We start from the raw sequence: 27,679 nt of genomic DNA, 5'->3' as shown, positions 1-27,679 counted from the left end.
AATATCTGACAAACTTTCAAGAATAAACAACAATATATTAATAGAAAAAACTATACTAAGCCTGAGCCAGTAAGGAAGCAACCTCGCAGCTGAAGCGACAAACGAGATCTGGGTAGCTGATGCTGGGCATGCTGGGATAAGGGGTAGCCTCAAGCCAGTAAACAGCTCTCGAGCTATAGAAGATGGCTGAGTTGGAGCCGAAGATCGGCTCTGAACCCCAAACAGCAAGAACGAAGGTGAGATGGACAACTTAACATTGTATTTTCTTGGGGCCTACTGTGAAGAATGCTTTCAGGAATTGTTTGACCTCATAACATGAAGAAAGATGTAGCTCTAAAAGCAAACAAGCAGAGACGCTGACAAACTTGCTTTAATAGATAAGAATGTTAGTCTACTGTTGAACTGGTGATACAACCATGCAATGATAATAGGAATACCATGTTGATCAGCGGCCAACCAAATCAATGATAATAGGGACACCATGTTGATCAGCGTCCAACCAAATCAACAATAACAGGGATACCATGGTGATCAGCGTCCAACCAAATCAACGATAATAGGGATACCATGTTGATCAGCGTCCAACCAAATCGAAGTTATTTTCCATCTGTTAATATAAGATTTTCTTGAAGCAGGTTTTCCAGCCTCCTGTAAACCCTGTGCCACATCTTCAGAAAAAGGCTGCCTAAATGGAATCAAAAGCCTATCATCCAAACAGCCAAGTTCAGAAGAAAACTGATGGGAACACTCTTTTGCATTCCACAGACTTCATAAGGAGCAAAATGTGGACTTTTCACTCCTTAACACATAAACCAGTTAAAGGATGTGGATTGAAAATTATTATTTATTTATTGCATTTGTTTACTGGGAAAGTCCACTGGGCTAAAGTGAGCCCATTTTCAGATGAAGCCCGGGGTGAAAAGCTCCACAGTAAGTGCAGACAAGGAAAATTGCACACAATACAGACTGTATAAACAGCAGTGGTACATGGTAATCAAATTGATAATAGCAACGAAAATTGTTTACAATAAAGTTATGAATGTGGAAGATAAGGAAAGTATGCATTTCTGTAATATATGAATATAACAACAGGTATAGTACTACTAGCACACTTAAGGGCAGAGAAAAAGGAGGAGATAGGTGGGCTAAGAGCAGAGGTGTCAAGCTGTGGAGACAGCAGAAGGAGAATGTTATGGTAGAAAGAAGGAGGTGAATATACAGGAAATAAAATGGAGAAGGGTAGGATCCAGTGAGGAAAATGAAAAAACAGATACGCTTTTGATCATACTGTGATCTGTGATGTGGTGCTAATACCCCTGCATCATTTTAACATTTATAATTTACTCCAGCCCAAAACAGCACAGCGGGGCAGCCATACCATCTTCACACTATGACATCACTTTAGCCTTTTCTTTTAGCGTTCTATATCCAGAGGCACAGAATTACAGTACCTTGAATTAGAACTCTTGAGTTTCTACTGAGAACGTATCAATAGATTCTTTTCATCAACTTACTTTATTTTGTGTTTGCTACACACTCCTAAACAGACCCCTGTAGTGTAGTTCACCTTTCAGCAAGAAAAAAAATGGCCAAATGACCTGCTTCGGTAAATGATCTAAATCCCTTAGTAGAAGGTATCGCCTAGTCCTTCACTCACATATATGCCAGACTTCTTGTGATTCAAATGGTGCTGATGACTTGTTTATGAATAACTCACATTAGCACGTCTTGGTGCAGAGAGCAAAATGATTTACTATAAAACCAATAATGAAAGATAGGGTGGGTGTTGCAAGGAAATAATGGACTGTCCACAAGGGTATGCCCACCCCTGGAAGGTCTGATATTTCCCACATAGAAAATAGACTGCCTTTAAGGTTGCATTAGTTTATTTTAATATTTAAATAAATACTTTATATAGCAATTTTATGTAAAATAATTCATCTGCCTGACTTGCTTCTGACATAGTGCAGAGAGAAGTAAATGTCACTTGATTTTCAGTCATAGGTTTCTCCCAAAATAGAGAACAAGTGGTCTGTTTGCAGCATCCAGCTAGACAAATGCTACATTAAGGCTAATATCAAAGCATCCTGATTTCATTAATTACTGAAGTCTTATATACTAGGAAATAAGGCTCAATAAGCTGTATCAAATAATCACATAAAGTTAGTACATTTTACAGGGGGGGGGCGCAGGGTTTTGACTATGCTATTTGTCAGTTGTTGTTGTTGTGCCTTTCGGCTTTTCCCGGTTAGGGGTCGCCACAGCGGAACTCCGGCCCATTAATGATTGGTAGTTGATTTTTACGTGCCGAGTTACCAGCCCTGACGCACAACCTTCAACAAAGGTATGCCCATTCACGCATGTCTCCATGCAGAAGACGCTCTAGCTGAGAATCGAACCGGACAGCGTCTTACTGCGAGGCGACAACCCTACCGCAGCACCACCACTGCAATACTATGCTATTTGTCAATAAGCTATTGTTTTCATTATGTTTCAGAAAAAAAATGCACTAGTGTATTTACTACACTTAAGTTAAAACATCAGTGAAAACACAGAAGCTAGCCTCATGTCTTAACGTAAAAGCTGTTATACCTTAATGTTTCATGAGGAGAGGAGGTTCTTTTTGATCACTGTAGTGATGTTTTGGTTTATTTCTGTAATTGCGTTTCTAGTGAGGGCAAACAATGGAGGTGCTACAAACAGTTTCTTGCTGGTGACATAGACTCAGTGCCATTAACAAGTCACTTTTGTATTTTAACCATGCTCTCCTTGTACAGTAATGTACCTCTCTAGGAATCTTAGTCCACTGCGGCTAAGCTATATTTATTTGTCTACTTTCTAATACATTTTGTGCTATGGCACAAGGAGTCAAGCTACCCAGTCTGGCCTCTATGCACATTCAACAATCTTTCAAATAATACTATTAGAAACAAAAGAAGAAAGTAATGCAAGGTCCCACAGAAAGGAAACAACACAGTGTGTGAGAAGACTGCAATATCTGCTGCAGTCAGGAAATGTAATCGTTACCATTTGGTAACCAGGTAAATGGACTGGTCATCTGACCCTTTTCAGCTATGACCCAGGCTTTTATAAGCAAAACCTACAAAGGAAATTGTACATAGTATGCAGGCAGACAAAGAATGCAAATGACTTTACAAATTTCCTAAAATGCAAGCAGACACAAAGAATACAAATGGTTTGTATGCATGTGTGTGTGTAAGAGCAGGTTTAAAATAGGAGGGGCTCATTGTACAATTCTGGCTTCTTCTAAAAGTACACTGTGGGTAATCTAGTTGTAAGTACTTAAAAGAAAAAACATTTTTGCAAGATGGTATTTCTGATCAGAATGAAATAATTTATCTAACAATAATACTCAATGTTGGGCCACTGCTCAAAATAACACAAACACATGACTACCATGGTGACTTCCTCTACTCAAACAAAACAGCTAAGTCCTGGAATGCTCTTCCCCTAAGCATACAAAGCACCCCTTGCTATTCTTCTTTTAAAACAAAAATAAAAGAACATCTTAAAAGCAACTGGCTCTGCGTTGTCCCCCTGGATAACTCCTATCTCCTACTATTTCTCTCCTACGCTGATTTGTCATTTACAGCTGAATGCTATTTTTTTCTTCAAAGTTATAATTGTTTCCTCACTATTTTGGATTCTAAATACTGTCAGTATTTCAAAATGTCACTGTTAACATTCTATATCACTATTTGTGCACAGGTCTATATCACATAACTGAACTTTTAAAAGTTCAAACACCATATGTTCAAACTCTTAAAAGTTTGAAACAAATTAAAAAAAAAAACACCCTAACTGAAAGCTGCACCCCCCCCCCTCGCTCTTTAAATATACCAGCTCTGAGATCGCGCTACAATGCAGACAATGGAAAACTTCCACTGCCGCACTGTACGGGGATCTCTGTTGAAACATTCAAACTTTTAAAAGTTCAATCATATGGTGTCGACCATATGACGTTCAAACTTTTAAAAGTTCGACAAAGTGATAGGAATCCGTGTGCATATATCCTTTCATTAGGTCTGCTCGCTGTCTGATTCAGTTTTTACTCAGTTATCAAGATTTCTGTGGTGTGCATTTCTAATTTGTTCTAAGATGTAATAATTTATCTAGTTTTGCTTTTTACATATAATTATGTATGGTATTTCTGATTTTTACTGATGAAATTCTATATATTTTTTTATCTGTCTTGTTTTTTCCTGGAGCTTTTCTCTCTGGGTCTCCACTGAAAACAGGCTACTTGCCCAGTTGGACACTACCTGGTAAACAAATGCAAAATAATAAATAAATAAAATAAGTAATACTAACAAGCATGAAAATTAAAACAAATGTTGATCAGAGGGACATATTCTAGGACTGATACAGTAAAACGTTTATAAGGGATAAACAAAAAATCAGCTTCGAGAGGACTAAAATCCATCCATCCTTCCATCCATCCTCAACCCCTTCTCCTATTTTGCACATGGGGTTGGGGTGTCACTTCAGTAGTGACAATCATCTCGAGCCAAGGTTTACACTGCCAGATGGCTAGCCCTACCATGGTAGCTCATTCTTGGCACTCATTTGCGCGCACACACACTCACTCACTCACTCACTCACTCACTCACTCACTCACTCACTCTAGTCAATTTAGAGTGTTCAGTCCACCTACTACATGTCTTTGTAATGTGGAGGAAACCAGAGCACCTGCAGGAAACCCATGTGACTGCAGGGAGGACATGCAGACTCCAGCCAAGAATCGCACTGGAGAACCTGTTGCTGTGAGGTGACGACGCTTACAGCTATACCACAGTGGCCACCCCCTACACCACTCAAGAGGACTAACATATGCTTGCAAAAAGAGCTGCAGCAAAATAAAGTCTTAAAAAAGACATCAGAAAATGAAAAATGTAATCTCTTTAGCCAGCTCTAGCTAAAAAGCAAACACTTCAGATGGGGACAATAGTCCACCTCTGACTGCATTCACTGCACCCCACCCCCCATACAATTAGTGAGTCCAAGATTCTTTAAAACAGGAAGGAAAATAAGATATAAAAAGTTATTACCAAGAACCTCAAAACATATTAAATTATTAAGCATTAAACTGCAAAAGCATGTGCAAACTGTGGTTAGACAGCACTATCAAAACTGATTATCAACAGTCTGCATCAGCATACACATGGTTACAGTACAAGTAAGAAAAACAAATGCCATTTATATCTTCTTTAACAGCTTTCAAGTAAGCCAGCTACAATTACATATGACATAAATTAACATAATTACTTGCTATTTTTGGCAAGAAGCAAAAAAAAAAAATCTAAGCATGCACACTTTTTTATCTTTCTCTTCTTCCTTTTATTCACACTTTCATATAAATGCTATAACAGCTGCAGTAATGCAACAACTTTCAAGTGACTGCTGTTCCAGGTTCTTAATTACAACATAACTGTTGTGATGAACTGAATTATAACAGTCAATGCAGTTTTTTGCTGATTTTCTCATAAAAGGTATGCTTAAAAAAGCCAAAAGAAAAAAGAAGGAAAAAAAAAAAAAAAACTAATGCAAGTTTTCAAAATGAAAGCACTGGCTGCATGCAACAACTTGAACTGCATGGCTCATTCTACTGTTAACAAAAGTACTATTACTGTTTATTGCTTTATTTGTGATGGCTTTTAGTCTTACATTCTATCACATCAGTAGAAATGTACTCAGTGATTGAAATAATGTCTGTTTTAGTTCACTGCTGTACTGCAATTGTCAGTACAAAATGCAAACATTTAGACATGTGAAGGCCTAGTAAAACCTTTTTGTTACTTTAAGAAAATTAAAATCTAAATGTATCATCACCAACAATGTTAATCATTTTGGTATTTACGAGTTTAAGAAAACATATTTTGCAGTTCAAGGCTGATTTAATGAATACTATGTACTAACTCTCTTAACAGTAATAAATAAATTATGTCATTAATAAAAAATGTTTAGCCTGCGATTATGAAAAAAGCTAATGCCGCTTCCCAAGATTGTACATAATAACAAAACTCTCAATGTCAGGGTTTCTACTTTTACCCATCATCATCATCTTCTTTCGGCTGTTCCTGTTAGGGGTCGCCACAGTGGATCATATGTTTCCATTACTTCCTGTCCTCTGCATCATGCTCTTTCACACCAACTGCCTGCATGTCCTCTCTCACCACATCCATAAACCTTATCTTAGGCCTTCCTCTTTTCCTCTTACCTGGCAGCTCCATCCTTAGCATCCTTTTCCCAATATACCCAGCATCCCTCCTCAGCACATGTCCAAACCAACGCAATCTCGCCTCCCTTGCTTTGTCTCCAAACTGTCCAACCTGAGCTGACCCTCTAATATACTGATTCCTAATCAGGTCCATCCTAGTCACACCCAGTGCAAATCCTAACATCTTTAACTCTGCCACATCCAGCTCAAACTCCTGCCTTTTTGTCATTGCCACCGTCTCCAACCCATATAACATAGCTGGCCTCACTACCCTCTTGTAGACCTTCCCTTTCACTCTTAGTGGTACCCGTCTGTCACAAATCACTCCTGACACTCTTCTCCAACCCATTCCACCCTGCCTGTACCCTCTTCTTCACCTCTCTTCCACACTTACCATTACTCTGAACTGCTGATCCCAAGTACTTAAACACATCCACCTTTACCAACTCTACTCCCTGCATCCTCACCATTCCTCTATCCTCCCTCTCATTTACACACATATATTCTGCTGACCTTCATTCCTCTCCTCTCTAAAGCATATCTCCACCTCTTCAGGGTCTCCTCAACCTGGTCCCTACTCTCACTACATATCACAATGTCATCTACAAACATCTTAGTCCGTGGGATCTCCTCTCTGATCTCATCTGTCAACCTGTCCATCACCACTGCAAATAAGAAAGGGCTCAGAGCTGATCCTTGATGTAATCCCACCTCCACCTTAAACATATCTGTCACTCCCACCGCAGTCATCATCAGTGTCACACTACCCTCGTACATATCCTGTACCACTCTTACATACTTCTCTGCCAGTCCCGACTTCCTCATACAATACCACAACTCCTCTCTAGGCACCCTGTCAGGTGCTTTCTCTAAGTCCACAAAGACACAATGCAACTCCTTTTGACCTTCCCTGTATTTCTCCAGCAACACTCTCAGAGCAAACATTGCATCTGTAGTGCTGCTCTTTCCTGGCATGAAACCATACTGCTGATCACTAATCATCACCTCCCTTCTTAACCTAGCTTCCACTACTCTTTCCCATAACTTCAAGCTGTGACTGATCAATTATATCCCTCCGTAGTTACTGCAGCTCTGCACATCACCCTTATTCTTAAAGATAGGTACCAAAACACTTTTTCTCCACTCCTCAGGCATCCTCTGACTTTCCAAAATTTCATTAAACAATCTAGTTAAAATTCCACTGCTATTTCTCTTAAGCACCTCCATGCTTCCACTGGTACGTCATCTGGGTCACCAGCCTTTCCATTCTTTATCCTCTTCATAGCTGTCCTTACTTCCTCCTTGCTAATCTGTTTCACTTCCTGATTCACTATCCCCACATCATCCAACCTTCTCTCTCTCTCTCATTCTCTTCATCCATCAGCCCTTCAAAGTACTCTTTCCAGCTACTCAACACACTCTCCTCGCTTGTGAGTATGTTTCCCTCACTATCCTTTATCACCCTTACCTGCTGCACATCTTCCCAGCTCTGTCCCTCTGTCTAGCCAATTGGTACAGGTCCTTTTCTCACTCTTTAGTGTCCAAGCTCTCATACAACTCTCCATATACCTTATCCTTCACCACCTCTCTCTTTGCCATGCGCCTCATCTCCTTATACTCTTGTCTACTTCATCTCTTTGACAATCCCACTACTCCTTCGCCAACCTCTTTCCCTGTATACTCTCCTGTACTTCCTCATTCCACCACCAGGTCTCCTTGTCCTCCTTCCTCTGTCCAAATGTCACACCAAGCACCTTTCTAACAGTCTCCCTTACTAGCTCTGCTGTAGTTACCCAGCTATTTGGTAACTCTTCACTGCCTCCCAGTGCCTGTCTTAACTCTTCCCTGAACTCCACATCACAATCACCCTTTTTTAACTTCCATTTAATCCTTGGCACTGCTTTCACACTCCTCCTCCTCTTCTTGATCACCAACGTCATCCTACAGACCACCATTCTATGCTGCTTAACTACACTTTCCCCTGTCACCACCTTACAGTCTCCAATCTCCTTCAGATTGGCCCTCCTACATAGGATATAATCCACCTGTGTGCATCTTCCTCCACTCTTGTATGTCACCCTATGCTCCTCCCTCTTCTTAAAATACGTATTCACCACAGCCATGTCCATCCTTTTCGCAAAATCCACAATCATCTGACCTTCTGCATTCCTCTCCTTAACACCATACCTACCCATCACTTCCTCATCCCCTCTGTTCACTTCACCAACATGCCCATTGAAGTCCGCTCCAATCACTAGTCTCTCACCCTTGGGTACACTCACCACCATTTCATCCAACTCACTCCAAAATGTTTCTTTCTCATCCATCGCACACCCAACTTGTGGAGCATATGCACTAATAACATTCATCATTACACCATCAATTTCAAGCTTCATAAACATCACTTTATCAGACACTCTCTTCACTTCCAAAACACTCTTGGCAGACTGTTCCTTTAGGATAACCCCTACCCCATTTCTCCTGCCATCCACACCATGATAGAACAATTTGAACCCGCCTCCTATACACCTGGCCTTACTTCCCTTCCATACACCTGGCCTTACTTCCCTTCCATCTGGTCTCTACTTTTACCCAACACACACTGTAGACCAAAGATAAAGACCATAGACAGACACTTATCCTTTACCACTTTATTTTCTTTTCTAAAGACAAATAATAGCAGTAGTAGTAGTAATAATAATAATAATAATAATAACAACAATAATAACAACAACAACAACAATAATAACAATAATAATAATAGTAATAATAATAATAATAATAATAATAATAACAATAATAATAATAATAATAACAATAATAATAATAGTAATAATAATAATAATAATCATCATAACAATAATAATAATAATAGTAATAATAATAATAACAATAATAATAATAACAATAATAATAATGGAAATTATCTAAAAAATAAAAACAAAGTAACGCCAGTTTTTTTATTATTTAATCTCTTATTTTTAGAATAACTATATGATTATATAAGAATTAAAAGACAAATATTATAAAAGCTAACAATGATTTAATAAAGTACAAATTTATATAGCTTAATTTCATCATACATAATGTGCTGACTGCCTGCAGTGAGTAATGTTTCAATTTGCTACATAACTGCTTAATGCTGTATTATAAAATTTTAATTAACATGCTTTTATGATACAGTTAATGAGTTCTGCATGAAATAAGAGAAAGGGGGTGAGTTCTAAGCAAAGTGCCTTACAAAAATGTGAGGATGATTCTTTATTCATTTATTTTACTCTGAGAATCTGCACTCTGTTAACGGTCTAAATTACATGCATGTGAAGTGCTAACAAAATCTATACTCCGTGCACACAAATGTGTTGACATCTAAAAGCAGTACTACAAATGCTACAATATTATAACATTGCATAGGATTTGTATGAGATATGAATCCCTTACACCCACCATGGAGAGGCACACACAGTCATAAAACTGAATGGTCATAATCAAAGGATCATAGGAGGTTACTAAGCTAATGGCCCTAGGGCCCTTACAAGCCTAGTCAAGTTTAACCCTTGTTCCAAAGAGTGCCTGTATAGCAGACATACGAATCAGCACCTGGTGCCCCTGTTTGAGAGGGACCACAGGTGGAACCCCAAGTTTTACCCCTTGTTCCCAAGAGTATCTGTTTCAAGCAGACCCTAAGAAACAGCACTTGGTGGCCCTTGCCAAGAAGGACATAGGTAGAACCCCAAGGGTGAATTTCTGGTTACCCATCCAATTGTCCGAATTGCACTTAAAGAGGGTCAATGAGGTGTTCTGTTTAACGTGGAGAGGGAGCCTATTCCAAAGGTGGGGTTAACCTCTGGGAAACAAATCTGTCCTGTCAGCAAGTTCTATTGATGTCACATACCAGGTTATGATCTCCAGTACGAGAAGTACGAGTACAGTTTGACTTTCGGATATGCAGCATTTCCAATAAAGTGGGATCAGGTAGCTTTAAATGCAAGGCAAAGGTTGCCTCTGAGTAATCTGTATGACAATGAGTGGATAACTCAAAGATACTGTATGTTAAACTATGAGGGATCACAATATTAAGTCATTTCACTAAAAAATTTGACATTTGATGCTTACTTGATAGTTATTTTGCTTTGACTAATGCCAAGCTAATACATCACTTCTTAATACCAATTATTCAAGTATATTTCTAATGTGTAACTGAATAAGTGACCTATACAAGTTATTATGACTTTTCATAAGTTTTAAGCCCCAGGGTTACAGGTAAAGGTGTACAAAGATAAAAGGTCCTACAAAATACTATTCTCTAAAACTCATAGATACCGAAAATGATTACAATTATTGGTGACAGGCTACACGATTTTACGAGTACCTAGCTGCAGGACTAAGGCTCCTCACTTCAGGGCACTGGGTTTGATTCCTCACACCACCATTATTCTTAGTAACTGTGTAACTTTGAACAAGTCACATAACTAGCATGAGCAACAAGACTTTCCAGTTCAAGCCCTGCTTGAGTAAGTGTAATGATGCAGTAAAAAACGTATACTGATAAATCTATTTTTTATTTTATTAATACTGTACTTTTCCAAGATAAGTCATCAGAAAAAGGCAAGAAAAGTGAACTTAAGCTAGACAAAAAAAACTCCAAATTATCTACTAATACATACTGATAGATGGTTGATGCAACTAAATGGGGGCAAGCCACCTGTAAAAAGACATTTTTTTATGTTTTGTGATCTCAGAAATGCTGTTTTGAAACATGACCTCTGAAAAGTTTTGACATTTTGGTCTAGATTAATCATGTGTCAGCCAAAGGACCCATGATTAATCACAGTAAATCTGGAAGTAGAGTTGATACTACAAGACTCTGCCTCAGTGCAGCTGCTGTGCTACAGGGACATTAGTCTGTTGAGAGACAAGTGACCTGCTGTACTTAATCTGCTAATCGTGCATGTATCTACAGTTGTGTGTGTGATATACACACACACACACACACACACACACACACACACACACACACACACACACACACACACACATATATATATAAAATACCTGGAGGATCCTGTACATCACACATAGGTTCATAGGTGCGTACTAGGCTAATGGCCCTGAAGCCTTTACAAGCCTAGCCCATAGAAGTGCCCTGTCATTGTGCCGCCCGATGTTAGTTCCCGGTGCCTCTATCAAGTAGAGCCACTGGAGTAATCCCCAGGGTGAACTTTATTTCCCAATCACTCATCAAGATTCCTCTTGAAGAGGGCCAGTGAGGTGCTCTGCTTGACATGTATGGGAAGTCTATTCCAGAGCATGGGCAGTCTCTGGGTTATGAACCTGTCCCTCCAGCATGTTCTGCTGATTGTGGTAATGAGGTTGAGGCCTCTGGAGCATGTGGTGCGGAGGGACTGGGATTTCTCTAGATGTAGCATTTCTAACAGAGCTGGGTCAGACATAGCTTTGTAAGTCAAGCAGAGATCGCCTCTTAGTAGATGATATCAGATAGAGAATAGCTGGGATTTCTTTGAGTCTGTCCATGTACAACATGTGTTTAAGGCCTAGGATCCTCTTTGTGAGGTACTTTTGCAGCCTCTCCAGCTGTTGCATGTGTCTAGTGAGGTACATGCCAAATGGGGCATTATACTCTATGACTGGCCTAATGAGGGAAGAGTAGAAAGAGATGATGACCTCTTTCTTCCTGGATGCAAAAGTCTTGGTAATGAGATGTGCCACATAGGACGTTCTGACCACAGTGGCAATGTGGTGATTGAAGGAGAGGTTGCTGTCAACCTGTGTCCCCAGATCTCTTATAATGCCTTAAGTGTTCAGTGGGCTCCCGTCAATGTGGTAATTAGTGGGAAATTAGTTTTTCCCAAAGGGGATTATGACGCATTTTTTGGCATTAAGCTTAAGGCCATGGTTTCAACACCAGTGATTGGTCTCAGTGAAGCCTTTCTGTAGGATGTCTACATCACTTGGGGAGTTAATAATGGCTCCCAGCTCGCAGCCGTCTGTGTACCTGGTCAGCCAGAGTCCCTCAGTGTTGGCCTGGACATCTGAGAAGAAGATGCCAAACAGGAGAGGACCCTGGACCGATCCCTGTGGGACTCCACTGGTGACTAGTCTGACTTGGAATTCGCTACTTTCACACTGTGGGTTCTGTGAGCCAGTTTGCAATGCACCTAGTGATATAAGGGTTGATGCCTAGTTTGGTGAGTTTATCAAGAATTCCTGAGTGGGGGATGGTATCAAAGGCCTTGGTCAGATCAAGGTATGCTGTATGAACTGCCTTGCCCTCATCCACAGCTCTGGTGACTGACTCAAAGAAGTCAACCAGGTTGAGCAGGCATGATTTACCTTTCACAAAAAATGAGATAATACTTTGCACTGTAGGTTGAATGAATGAGTTTTCTGGTGAAGCCAAAAGTCACAAAATAGCTCCCAAAATGTACATTACAAGATATTTCAAGTATCGCACAAATCAAACCCCATATATTTTTCCTATTTTTATGTCACACTAGTGCTTGAACAATGACTTTAACAGGCTATACTCAGTGGTTAAGTTTTATCTGAAGAGGGCTTCAACAAGCCTGGTGTATATTTTCATTAGTGAGCAGGCATATGAAGGGCTTTAACAAGCTGGTATATATTTTCATTAGCGAGCAGTCATATGAAGGGCTTTAACATGCTGGTGTATACTTTTATTAACGAGCAGGCATATGAAGGGCTTTAACATGCTCGTGTATATTTTCATTAATGAGCAGGCATATGAAGGGCTTTAACATGCTGGTGTATACTTTTATTAACAAGCAGGCATTTGAAGGGCTTTAACACGGTGTATATTTTCATCAGTAAGCAGGCATATGAAGGGCTTTAACAAGCGGGTGTATATTTTCATTAGTGAGCAGGCATATGAAGGGTTTAACACGCTGGTGTATATTTTCATTAGTGAGCAGGCATATGAAGGGCTTTAACACGCTGGTGTATATTTTCATTAGTGAGCAGGCATATGAAGGGCTTTAGCACACTGGTGTATATTTTCATTAGTGAGCAGGCATATGAAGGGCTTTAACACAATGGTGCATATTTTCATTAACGAGCAGACATATGAAGGGCTTTAGCACGCTGGTGTATATTTTCATTAGTGAGCAGGCATATGAAGGGCTTTAACACACTGGTGTATATTTTCATTAGTGAGCAGGCATATGAAGGGCTTAAGCACGCTGGTGTATATTTTCATTAGTGAGCAGGCATATGAAGGGCTTTAACATGCTGGTGTATATTTTCATTAGTGAGCAGGCATATGAAGGGCTTTAACTCACTGGTGTATATTTTCATTAGTGAGCAGGCATATGAAGGGCTTAAGCACGCTGGTGTATATTTTCATTAGTGAGCAGGCATATGAAGGGCTTTAACATGCTGGTGTATATTTTCATTAACAAGCAGGCATTTGAAGGGCTTTAAGAAGCTGATGTATATTTTCATTAACGAGCAGGCATATGAAGGGCTTTAACAAGCTGGTGTATATTTTCATTAGTGAGCAGGCATATGAAGGGCTTTAACAAGCTGGTGTACACTTTCATTAATGAGCAGGCATATGAAGGGCTTTAACAAGCTGGTGTATATTTTCATTAGTGAGCAGGCATATGAAGGGCTTTAACACGCTGGTGCATACTTTTATTAACGAGCAGGCATATGAAGGGCTTTAACACGCTGGTGTACACTTTCATTAATGAGCAGGCATATGAAGGGCTTTAACAAGCTGGTGTATATTTTCATTAGTGAGCAGGCATATGAAGGGCTTTAACACGCTGGTGTATACTTTCATTAATGAGCAGGCATATGAAGGGCTTTAACACGCTGGTGAATATTTTCATTAGTGAGCAGGCATATGAAGGGCTTTAACATGCTGGTGTATACTTTTATTAACGAGCAGGCATATGAAGGGCTTTAACACGCTGGTGTACACTTTCGTTAATGACCAGGCATATGAAGGGCTTTAGCACGCTGGTGTATATTTTCATTAACGAGCAGGCATATGAAGGGCTTTAACACGCTGGTGTACACTTTCGTTAATGACCAGGCATATGAAGGGCTTTAACACGCTGGTGTATATGTTCATTAATGAGCAGGCATATGAAGGGCTTTAACACACTGGTGTATATTTTCATTAATGAGCAGGCATATGAAGGTCTTTAACATACTGGTGTACATTTTCATTAAAGAGCAGGCATATGAAGGGCTTTAACAAGCTGGTGTATATTTTCATTAACGAGCAGGCATTAAAGGCTTTAACAAGCTGGTGTATATTTTCATTAGTGAGCAGGCATATGAACGGCTTTAACAAGCTGGTGTATATTTTCATTTAGTGAGCAGGCATATGAACGGCTTTAACAAGCTGGTGTATATTTTCATTTAGTGAGCAGGCATATGAACGGCTTTAACAAGCGGGTGTATATTTTCATTAACGAGCAGGCATATGAAGGGCTTTAACACGCTGGTGAATATTTTCATTAATGAACAGGCATATGAATGGCTTTAACACTCTGGTGAATATTTTCATTAATGAACAGGCATATGAATGGCTTTAACAAGCTGGTGTGTATTTTCATTAGTGAGCAGGCATATGAAGGAAGGGCTTTAACACGTTGGTGTATATTTTCATTAATGAGCAGGCATATGAAGGGTTTTCTTCTGTAGCATGTGAGATAAATTACAGTGCTATTTTTGAAGCGTTAGTACATTTATTTGATGCAATTAAAGTAGTTTAGTGAGGTTTATGTTAGGATTCGGTATTTTACAACCCACGTAGAAGAATTCAGCCCATTTTTGCTGGTAAAGACATTTCTAATTGACTAGAGTGCAGTGTTTTCTTTAGGATTTTATTTTTTTAAACTTTTTTGCTCTAATAAAAATGTTTTTTCGGGAGCTGGTTAAGTAGAAGTGTTGCTTTGGAGAGGGCTGTGTGCAGACTGTGTACGTGAAGTCTGACAAGCTGCATTTTATATTGCAGTGAATGTGAAATGTAGTCTGTTTCATTTTCTTTCTAATTTTATTCAGCAGTTTTTAAATAACTAAAGGTAAATTTGTGTTTAGGGAACTGGATTAGGTGGATTAGGATGCTTCTGGGGGCAGTCATACTGGCCCGACTACACATCCTGCCTCAAGCAGCCATTTTAGATTCCCATTGCAACTGTAATGCTGTGATGATACAGATTTACGATGAACACCACAGATGTCACTTATCAATACATATTAATTGTGGATGTGACTTGCCCTAACAAGCAAAAAAAAAAAAAAATACCACAATACTCCACCACTCTCTTCAGGTTAAGACCAGAAGGAGCCAAGCTAAACATTTTTTTTCATTTAAACTATACGTGTGTGCGTGCGTATGTATATGTAAGTATGTATGTATATTTATTTGTTTATATATTGATCAATTGTTTGTCTGTGGTAGTTCAGTTGAGCAGCAGTAACCCCTTTTCAGTGGAGGCCTGGGGAGAAAATGTCATTAAAGAATAGGCAATGTAGGCAGTGTTGTACAGTACAGAAAATGTAAAGCTTAAAGTTGCAGCATGGACATACAATGACTTACTGGCAGCTATACTACAGCAGGTCTACAAATCAGCAAAACAGAAACTATATATTAATATATGACAAATTGTCAGAAAGAGGTTTAAAAAGTCAATTTGCATTTATGGGTAGAAAAAATATGAGAGAGGCAGTGTAGGAAATATGACCAGAAAGCAGAGAGGAGGTGAGGAATATGTATGTAAGTATGCATACTTGTTAGCTGGCATGGAGAAAGAAAGTTATAGAGAAATCAAAGTAAATGTAGAAGGGAGTGATTAACGGTTGAAATGTTGCTGGGGGACAAAAATATCAGGAGGTGAGCAGAGACAGTAGACGTGGCAGTCAGGACAAACGGGTAGAAGACAGCAGGACACTTGTATTCAGAATATGCTTTGTTGAAGTATATGGGGTAATGTAGATGTGCAAGAGCTAAGGTAGTCTATATCCTGGGGAGGAGACGCACACACTCCAGTATTTCTCTCTGCTTTACTGAATCCCGTATTTACCATCTATTGCTATGGAATGTTTATGTTTTATCAATGTTTGTTTTCATCGACTGGTGAAAAAGCTGGTACTTAGGTGTTCGATGGCACGAGGTTAGACTTTGTGACAAGTCAATGGATGTCAAAAATCCATACATATGGCTGCAGTTGATGACGGATGTTTGAACTACTGAACATTCTTTTCAGTTAGTTTTGCTGGCTTACAGAGATGACTAGGAATTTGCCCTTTTCTCACTTTTGTGCGATTTTGAAGTTGGTGTGTGTGTGTGTATATATTTAGCAGGGGGTATGGGATTGCAGGGGGTTTACCTCTGCATAAAATAATATTTTATGCTTTTTTTTTTTGTTCCATCTTTTTAGAGCGATCTTTATTTTGTTTTGCCCATTTGCAGTTTCATTTATATACTCACACATACAATATACAGGTTGCTTGGGCAGTTGGCACAGGGGCCAAGGCTATGAGTCGTAATTCCTGTGGTCCAGGGTTTGATTTCCTCAGTTTTCATTTGCCTACAGTGTGACCATCAACAAGACATTTAACCAGACACTGGACACAGATCACCCCCTGAAAATGGAATGTGTATCCAGTGGGTCTGCCTGGTCAACAAAGTGGCATTTCATACACACACACACACACACACACACACTACAGTATATACAATCCTGAAATGTCAAAATGCAGAAACTTCGCAGTGTTGAACTTACAGTACCTACTAACAGCTTGTATGTGTGTGTGTGTGTGTGTGTGTGTATATATATATATATATATATATATATATATATATATATATATATTTACTATAAAGGTACACCACCACTGCTCAACCAGTCAGTAACACTCAGAAGTGAGGCCCTGCCGGGGGTGGGGGGTGGGCAGTTAGCAAATCCAGCTTTTTACACATGTGGCAGAGAAGGTAGTTTGATTGCAACATTTTAACATTTCATTAAGTAGACCCATATTTTATATACACACACACACACACACACACACACACACACACACACACACAAACACATACACACATTTACACAAGTTTACTTCGGGCTGCTTTAATGAAGACTGCATTTACTCTCTAAAACGCAGGGTGGTGGTGGTTGGTGCTGCTGTGCTGCTGATGAGCTGCAACCACTCAAAATGTTCAAAGAAAATTTTTTACACACAAAAAATTTATTTTATTATTACTTTGCTGGCTGTTGCAACAGTCGGATGTATAACACGAGGAAGAAAACCATGGCAAAAATAAGGAGGTGCAGTACCCAGCAGGATAAATGCACCCTCAAACTAAACAAACAAATGAGGACAAATAATGTCTAACAAAGCCAAATTTGAGGTAAGTTTGGCCTCCCAGGCTAAGGACAACCACAAGACAATACACAACTGTGTGCAGAGCTCATTGTAAATGGATCCACCTATACTGAGCCAGAAGATCTAGCAAACCTCCTGGCTGATAAATTCAGCTCCAACTTTACCCCTCTCTCCTCCTCAACCTTCCCTCAGGAAATATCAAATATAACCCCCCCAACTATCACTAAGGAACAGGTCCTTAATGCTCTCTCTAAGGCCAAAACACTGCATCAATAGGCCCAGACAATATCCCCAGATGCCTTCTAAATAGCATGAAATACAACTTATAAGGGCCTCTGGAATTACTATTTAACTGTTGCCTCCAAACCGGCTTCGTGCTTCATGAATGGAGAAAGGCAAAAGTCAATCCTCTGCACAAAGGTGGCCATCTACAAACCCTAGAAACTGCAGACCCATAAGTCTCAGTAGTCTTATATGTAAATACATGGAAAGAATTATCATGGAGATGATCAGCAGAAATATAGTAAACCTCCAGACACTGGACCCAACCTAGTTTGGTTTCGTCAAGGGCAGATCATGCCTACTCAACCAGGTGGACTTCTATGAGAAGGTCACAAAAGCAATGGATGATGGCAAAAATGTTCACACTGCCTACCTTGACCTGGCCAAGGCATTTGACACAATACCCCACTTGGGCATTGTTGACAAACTCAGGAGGTTGGGTACAATCCCATATGTCACCCAGTGGATAGTCAACTGGCTCACAGACAGGACACAGGAAGTTAGAATTGCGGACTTCACCTCTACAAAGAGGCCAGTCAAAAGTGCAGTCCCTTGGGGATCAGTCCTTGGACCACTCTTTTTTTGGCATTTACTTCTCAGAAGTCAAGGCCAATGTCAGTGGTCTCTGGCTGACTAAATTTGCAGATGATTGCAAATTAGGAGCTGTCACTGAATCTCACTCTGACACAAATGTTCTCCAGGAGGGGCTGACACATACAGACAACTGGTGTCAGACCCATGGACTAAAACTAAATGCCAAGAAATGCATAATAGTATCCTTTGGGAAGTCATCCATCCCTGGTAACTATCATTTTGACAACGCACCCCTTAGAGTTGACCCAGCAGTCAGGGACTTAGGGACACACACAGATAGTAATCTAGCCTTTGATCATCACATGTCTACAGTGGTGAGGAAATCATTCTGTTGTGCAACTTATAAACAAAGGTATGGCATCTAAGTCTAAGGAAGTCATTGTTCCACTGTATTCGGCATTCATCAGACCTATCATTGAGTGCAATGTCCCCTTTGTTATGTACCTAACCAGGCATATCCAACAATTGGAATGATCACAGAGGTTCCTCACTAAAAGAATACATGGCATAAGTAATACGTCCTATGCAGACCACCTCAAGGCCCTATCCCTGTACTCTGTCTCCTACAGGCTTTTGAGGGGAGAGCTATGCCTGACATACAGGGCATTCTCAGACCCCACTCTAATGGACCTCTTGCTTATCCACAAAACAAACAGTACCAGACTTACCAATTCTAAAGACTTAAACCTTGCCTGTGATATAAATAGGACCTGTTGAAGAGATAGGTATGTATCCCAGAGACTACCCAATCTATGGAACAGGCTCCTCATCCATGTAAAGCAGAGTTCCCCCCTAATCCAATTCAAGTGCAACTTGGACAACTGGATGAGAAGCCGGAAATTAATCCGTTTTGGCACCTATGTCTCTGATGCAAACAGGTAACCTATAAATGGTTCATCTCCCAGGCCCATGCTTACACTTATACTGGGTGTCAGAACCTGTCAGAGATTTGGAATGCATGGCTAGGCTTAAAAAGGCCCTTGTAGTCATTAGCCTAGTAAACATGTATTAACCTATGAACAGTAATTGTAAATTGTCACATAGCTTGCACTCTGTCAGGAGTCATAGTCAATTTGAATGTAAAAGACTACAAATGGGGAAAAAATAACTGGCTGTAGACCAACAAAAACTCAAATACCTCCATTCAGGCTGTTATGGTTGTAGTCATACCCCACCACAGTCTTACAGAATAATACAATTGTTGGGGCCAGCCTGCCTGTAAGACATAGCAGCTGGTAAAAGAAAAGGGCATTAGTTGTGCTCCTGAATGCTGACCACTGATGAATGCACTCTTGACCTTCTTGCCCAGGTTATTGCTGAAAAGTTTTGGATCTGAATTTGTTCATTTACATCAAGACTAACAAAATTACAGATATTAAAGTAAATAAAAAAATAATAAAACACAAAATAATTCAACTATCTGATTTGTAAGGAAGGAGACGGTGCATTCTTTTTGGCACAGAAGCAACTTCTTAATGAAGTGGGAAAATGATGTGCACACTTCATAAAGCAGATGCATCTCTCATCAGCTTGCGTTGGAAAGTAATGCAACTCTTCCTAGCTGGAAAGATCATAAGTCTAAGACATTCTTGCTTGTGAATGTCTCTCTGTAACTACTGTGAATGGCCAGGACATCAAAACACTAGCTATGGGTTTTTTGCTTTTCTCTCTCTCAACATGGACAATCAGTTAAAGATGAAGAAGCCAGATGAAGTGAATGAACAAGAGACTTGTCAAATGAAATACTGCACAGAGATTCAAATAAAGCACTCACAGCTGTTTGTCTTTTGTCAGTTTAACTACTTAATCACAGAACTAGTAGAGAACAGTTGAGTTACCCAACATTAAACCTCTAATCACTGATATCTACTGGTAAAAAGTAGTGCTAAAGCTGCTGTTAGGAAATGTAAGATCTTGCTAATCTACAGTTTAACAAGAAACAATCTAACAAAGGTGATAATGTAGAGAAGTGTTAAATATTGTTATATAAATAAACAGTAAGTTTAAATACCAACACACATGCAATACCAGCTAGCAGCAGGGTCACTTGGAGAGGTCCCTTAGTTACTGGTTGAAATGTATATCTGATGCTTGACAGGTGGGATTTGAGTCACAAAATTAGATAAACAGGGAACGTTGAAAAGTCAGAAACAGTACTGTTGGTATTTTTGACCACATTAAACTGCTTGGATGTTTTAAATAGTTGCAATCAACTTTGATTTTGGGACTCCAAATTTTGCTTCTTTTTTTTTTTTTTTGTTCTTCTTTCGGCTTTTCCCTGTTAAGGGTCACCACAGCTGAACTCCGGTTCACTAATGATTGGCAGTAGATTTTTACGGTGCCAAGGTGCCAGCCTGACGTCCAACCTTCAACGAAGGCACACCCATTCACTCATTTCTTTCGAACACCACTTGACTGTGGAAAGGGCATGCAGACTCCACACAGAAGGCACTCTAGCCGAGAATCGAATGGGAGAACCTCTTGCTGTGAGGCGACAACACTACCGCTACACCACCATGGCTATATACTCCAAAATTTGCTTCTAACCTTCATAAAATGATTTGTAACACATGTGTCAGTTGTTAAACACAGAAACTCTGCATTCCTTACAAATATAAATTCATTTTTTTATTCCACTTGCTCTTTAAACAATTTGGAACCCATGTTCTAAAAATGGCCCTTGTCCTCCTTGTTTTAATTCATTTATTTATTAATTAAGTCAGTAAACTTGATTACTGCTTTAAAAATTAGCTTCAACTTAAGGTGTTTGTCCTGAATTATTTTAAGTAAATCAATGTATTATAAGGGAATTGGCTCACGTGGTCCTTTTCAGCCATGACTGGATCCTATGCTACTAGGAAAAAGTAAAGATAGTATATACAGAAACCCTGTCAATGAAGCACCAGGCAGGATACATATAGATACACTAAGTCAATTTTTTGAAATACAGAACCTTGATGCTCTACAGTAAAGTGACAGCTGATCAAAGGAGAAATGTACAGCCAAGATATTCCATTACCAATTCCAAAAAAATAATAAAAAGCCAGTGCACATCTGGGATATCTGCACATAGTTAAAACTGCATAATAAGACAGCTTCAGCAAACATCATCTGAAACTGGACAATCACAACAATAGCAAGAGCATATTTCAAATTTAAGGGCAGAAAACAACAAGCATTTGACATTCTTTGATTAAATTAAACATAAAGGGAAACAAGCAGTATGGCTCTTGGATACAAACAAAATAATGCACCATATTATGTATGGAGAAAAAAGCTGCCAACATTGTTATTGTGATGTGTATGACCAAGTCATACTACCACCACTGAAAACAGACTTGTGCAGACACCCACAATGTGATTAATAAAAATGTGATGCTGCCATATTTGTAATGACATTATGTATGCAACTGTCTCGTTTTAGGTGGCTTTGATTACATCTGCACAGTGTCACACTCCATATGTAATGACATTTATGTGTTCACCTGTCTCATTTTAGGTGACTGATAACATCTGCACAGCATCACCCGCCATATGTAATGACATTTATATGTACAGCTTTCTCGTTTTCGATGGCTTTGATTACATATGTGCAGTGTCTCACTCCATATGTAATGACATTTGTGTGCACACCTGTCTCATTTTAGGTGACTGATAACTGTCTCATTTTAGGTGACTTTGATGACATCTGCACATTATTTCACTCCACATGACATTTATATGTGCAACTGTCTTGTTTTAGGTGACTGACTACATTTGCAAAGTGTCACACTCGACATGTAATGACATTATGTGTGCAACTGCCTCGTTTCAGGTGACTCTGACTACATTTGCACAGTGTCCCACTCCATATGTAATGACATTTTTGTACAACCGTCAAACTGTAGATTAATTTGATTATATCTGCAGTGTCACTGTCACACTCCATATGTAATGACATTTCTGTACAACCGTCTCACTGTAGATTAATTTGCTAATATCTGCAAAGTGTCCCACTCCATATGTAATGACATTTTTGTACAACTATCTCACTGTAGATTAATTTGCTTATATCTGCAAAGTGTACCACTCCATATGTAATGACACTTTTGTACAATCGTCTCACTGTAGATTAATTTGCTTATATCGGCAAAGTGTCCCACTCCACATGTAATGACATTTGTGTGCAACCATCTTGTTGTAGGTGACTTTGATTGCATCTGCACAGCATCACTCTCTATGATATTTGTATGTACAATGTCTCATTTTAGGTGACATCTACACAGTGTCTCACTTCATATGTAATGCCATTTGTATGTACACCCGTCTCATTTTAGGAGACTGATTACATCTGCACAGTGTCTCACTCCATATGTAATGCCATTTGTATGTACACTCGTCTCATTTCAGGAGACTGATTACATCTGTACAGTGTCTCACTCCATATTTAATGACATTTGTATGTACACCCGTCTCATTTCAGGAGACTGATTACATCTGCACAGTGTCTCACTCCATATGTAATGCCATTTGTGTGTACAACTGTGTCATTTTAGGTGACTTTGGTTACATTTCTGTAGTGTCTCACAACACATGTAATGACATTCGTGTGTACAACTGATGTGTTGTGACTCTGATTACATTTATACAGTGTCTCGCTCGAAACCTAAGTCTCCATCAGAATACGTGAAACAGTTTGTGAAAAGTAAAATAAGTACATACATTTGTGACACAATAGGGTACAGCAACACACACTGGCATCCAGAAGAGCTTTATTTTTGTTTGCGGAACTGTGGTAGAATTACCAAAGCAGCCAGCAACCAGTAAACAATGCAAGGTTAGGTGTCAGTAAAACATACCATTTTAAGACAGGTGGCCAAAAAGAACACTATTTTTTTTTAGAAAGATCTAGTCCATGTGAGAAAACTGCTGCATCACTGGTAGAGCATAGTGTGAATACACAGGTACTACACACAGTGGCATTTTCCCATGGAAAAGAATGTGCAAAGTACAATATTTTAATAAAATGTGCATATATTATACTGATTAATACATCATTGTCATATATGTTTATTGTAGTATGCATATGTGGTACTTTAGTTCAAAGCAACCTAAATAACGTATTGGGTGATAGTTGGGATGATGGGCAGTGAAATGAATGCGACTTCACAAATGACAGCTATGCAGGACAGAATCTTGAGAAATTCGTTTTAGTTGAATATCCTCAAGTATCACGTCAGGAAGATAAGGGATATTACGGGATGCTGTGATGCACAGAGAGGCGCGCCATAAGCAGGAAGAGAAAGAAGATGCTTTCTTATGTACTAATCATCAAAACACCCAGCTTGAAGCATTATGCCCCACTACGGAACTACATTATCTGAAAACACTGCACAAAAGAGACTGAGTTGAGGCAGGATCTGTGATGACACCTTTCTAGGAAGTTACAGAATTTTGCAGTGCACACAGTGAATCAGAAAGGGAACCCAAAACAAAATACTCTAAAATACTTCATAGATCACAGCACTGCAGAGTAACAGTAACAAAGGACCACTGTCTCTATGCTGAGAGTGCCCTCGGAGTAAGAATAATAAAGCAATGGGTTTGGGAATACAGGGGAAATGCTTCCTTTTATGTTATCATTAAATAAAAATCTTGTGCAAGTAAACGTACTTACAGCATGTGTACAGTTGACTAAGTTGTTTCATGTTGTTATGTCTGAGCATTTATGTAAGAGGTGCTCAGTTCTGTGGTACTACACTAGAATTAAACTTGCTGGGTCTTATGGTACTATAGTAGAAATAGAGGTACTGCATTTTGTAGTACTACAATAGAATTAGAGGTGATGGGTTTTGGGGTACTGTAGTAGAATTAGAGGTGCTGTGTCCTGTGGTATTATATTATAGTTAGAGGTGCTGGGTCTTGTGGTACTATAGTGCAATTAGATTGTGGTACTGTAGTAGAATTAGATGTGCTGGGCTTTGTGATACTGTAGTACAATTAGATGTGCTGGGTTTTGGGGTACTGTAGTAGAATTAGAGGTGCTGGGTTTTGGGGTACTGTAGTAGAATTAGAGGTGCTGGGTTTTGAGGTACTACAGTAGAATTAGAGGTGCTGGGCCTTGTGGTACTCTAGTTGAATTAGAGCTGCTGGGTCTTGGGGTACTCTAGTAGAATTAGAGGTGCTGGATCTTTGGGTACTACAGTACAATTAGAGGTGCTGGGTTTGAGGAACTGAGAAGAATTAAAGGTGGTTGGCCTTGTGGTACTATAGTAGAATTAGAGGTGCTGGTTCTTGGGGTACTCTAGCAGAATTAGAGCTGCTGGTTTTTGGGGTACTCTAGTAGAACTAGAGGTGCTGGGTCTTAGGGTACTATAGCAAAATTAGAGGTGCTGGATCTTCGGGTAATATAGTAAAATTAGAGGTGCTGGGTTTGAGGAACCTAGAAGAATTAAAGGTGCTGGGCCTTGTGGTGGTATAGTAGAATTAGCGGTGCTGGGTCTTGTGGTACTATAGTAGAATTAGCGGTGCTGGGTCTTGTGGTACTATAGTAGAATTAGAGGTGCTGGGTCTTGGGGTACTATAGCAGAATTAGAGGTGCTGGATCTTTGGGTACTATAGTAGAATTAGAGGTGCTGGGTTTGAGGAAACTAGATGAATTAAAGGTGCTGGGCCTTGTGGTACTATAGCAGAATTACAGGTGATGGGTCTTGTGGTACTATAGTAGAATTAGAGAAGCTAGGTCTTGTGGTACTATAGTAAAATTAGAGGTGCAGGGTTTTGGGGTACTGTAGTGGAATTAGAGGTGCAGGGTTTTGAGGTAATGTAGTAGAATTAAAGGTGCTGTGTTTGTGGTACTATATTAGAGTTAGAGGTGCTGGGTCTTATGGTACTACAGTAGAATTAGAGGTGCTGGGTCTTCAGGTACTATAGTAGTACTAGAGATGATGGGTTTTGTGATACTATAGCAGAATTACAGGTGCTGGGTTATGGGGTACTGTAGTAGAACTGGGTTTCAGGTACCTAGCAGAACTAGAAGTGCTGGGTCTTGTGGTACTATAGTAGAATTAGAGGTGCAGGGTCTTGTGGTACTATAGTAAAATTAAACGTGCAGGGTTTCGGGGTACTGTAGTAGAATTAGAGGTACTGTGTCTTGGGATACTATAGTAGATTTAGAGGTGCTGGGTCTTGTGGTACTATAGTACAATTGTGGATGCTGGGTTTTGGGGTACTATAGTAGAATTAGAGGTACTGGTTCTGAGGTACCTAGTAGAATTAGAGGTGCTGGGTTTTGGGGTACTATAGTAGAATTAGAGGTGATGGGTATTGTGGTACTATAGTAGAATGAGAGGTGCTCGGTCTTGTGGTGTTATAGTAAAATTAAAGGTGCAGAGCTTTAGGGCACTGTAGTAGAATTACAGGTGCTGTGTCTTGGGATAGTATAGTAGATTGAGGTGCTGGGTCTTGTGGTACTATAGTAGAATTAGAGGTACTGGCTGTTGTGGTACTATAGTAAAATTAAAGGTGCAGGGTTTTGGTGTACTGTAGTAGAATTAGAGGTACTGGGTTTGAAGTACCTAGTAGAATTAGAGGTACTGGGTCTTGTGGTACTATAGTACAATTAGAGGTGCTGGGTTTTGTGGTACTGTAGCAGAATTAGAGGTGCTTGGTCTTGTGGTACTACAGTAGAATTAGAGGTACTGTATTTTGTGGTACTATAATAGAATTAGAGGTGCTGCATTTTGTGGTACTATAATAGAATTAGAGGTGCTGTATCTTGTGGTATCATACTAGAGTTAGAGGTGCTGGGTCTTGTGGTACTATAGTACAATTAGATTGTGGCACTGTGGTAGAATTAGATGTGCTGTGTTCTGGGGTACTGTAGCAGAATTAGAGGTGTTGGGTCTTGGGGTACTATAGTAGAATTAGAGGTGCTGGGTTTTGTGGTACTATAGTAGAATTAGAGGTGCTGGGTTTCGTGGTACTATAGTAGAATTAGAGGTGCTGGGTTTTGTGGTACTATAGTAGAATTAGAGGTGCTGGGTTTTGTGGTACTATAGCACCACATCATATGTCTGAAATGTGCTCTTATTCTCAAACAGTTCTGGTACAAAAGACTAAAATGAATGCTGAAGCCTGATTAACATCTGACTAAATATTTATTTAAAACTACACCTATGCTAAAAGCTGGTCTTGCTGTAATGCAGCCCTGCAATATTTCTGTTAGCCTAACTCATTCAGTTGCTCCCTGCAGTCTCATCTTGCTTTGAAGTTACCAGCTGCCTGCACACATTATGCTCAAATACATGTAATCATGATCATGTTATGACCCTAGTGAGCAATTCAGTACAAATCAACAATTCTCACCAGTTTACTGAAAGTACAGTCATTGTGTGCGGAGTAGGAAGGAATAAACTGCATTATATTAAGGAGCCATTTCTGGCGTTATGCTCTGGAAACAGAATGCAATCACAAAATGTGTTAACATACACAAACACAATGACTTAATAGTGAAAAAAAATCCATCTTCCAATAGCCTGCTTTATTTTTATAGGGCTGCAATGATGCTGAAGATTACCCTGGCATCTAATGGACACATGACTTTGATACTCCTTCTAAATGGGGTGCCAATCTGCTACAGAATGGTAGATGCACTCACACTCAACAAGGATGCCTACTGTATTGTCTCTGGATGGTGGGAGGAAACCACAGCACTGAGAACTGAACACAGGGAGGTCTCACAGCCACCACAAAAAAGGCACCCTAGTTGAGAATACAACTGGAGAACCTCTTGCTATGAGGTAGAAATTTTATTTTCTATGCCAGAGTGCCTCCTCAGCAAAAAGTTATAGAACAGTTAATGATGTAGTCGCAAACAAAATGTTGCAGTGCTCTAGATCTCAACTGTTGTAGTTCTGGGTAGACACAACAGCAATATTCTCATCAGTGTGTGCATGCACCAGAAAAAGTTTCTCAGCTCAAAAAACATCCTCAGTATTTTACTAAGTAGCTTATCACTAATTTTGATTTTGCACGTCTGAAGGGCAATAAAATGGAAGAGGACATCAAACAAAATGTCTGCTACTCACCTGGGTGTCGGTGTTTTGTTCGAATGATGGTAGGGGTGGGTGGCGGGGTTGATCCTGTGTTTTGTGCCTTTGTTGCATAAGTCGTTTCTGTTGACTCCACAGAACCTGTAAATAA

At 39.6% G+C, this 27,679-nt stretch overlaps 1 protein-coding gene across 2 annotated transcripts in view; it reads right to left on the bottom strand.

Annotated features, from left to right (window-relative positions):
- The window catches only part of PDXDC1 (pyridoxal dependent decarboxylase domain containing 1), a 674,140-nt gene that overhangs the window by 13,827 nt on the left and 632,634 nt on the right, over positions 1 to 27,679 (bottom strand). For both annotated transcript variants that reach the window (XM_044089172.1, XM_044089173.1), the window contains one exon: positions 27,565 to 27,669. In XM_044089172.1, the coding sequence (XP_043945107.1) occupies positions 27,565 to 27,669 (105 nt within the window). The remainder of the gene's footprint in view (positions 1 to 27,564; positions 27,670 to 27,679) is intronic.

The sequence above is a fragment of the Protopterus annectens genome, chromosome 12.part0, assembly GCF_019279795.1.
Source record: "Protopterus annectens isolate FY-2018-M chromosome 12.part0, PAN1.0, whole genome shotgun sequence".
Classification (NCBI taxonomy): domain Eukaryota; kingdom Metazoa; phylum Chordata; order Ceratodontiformes; family Protopteridae; genus Protopterus; species Protopterus annectens.
The sequence above is the reverse complement of the archived record's forward strand: the minus strand, read 5'-3'. Positions and strand labels throughout refer to the sequence as shown.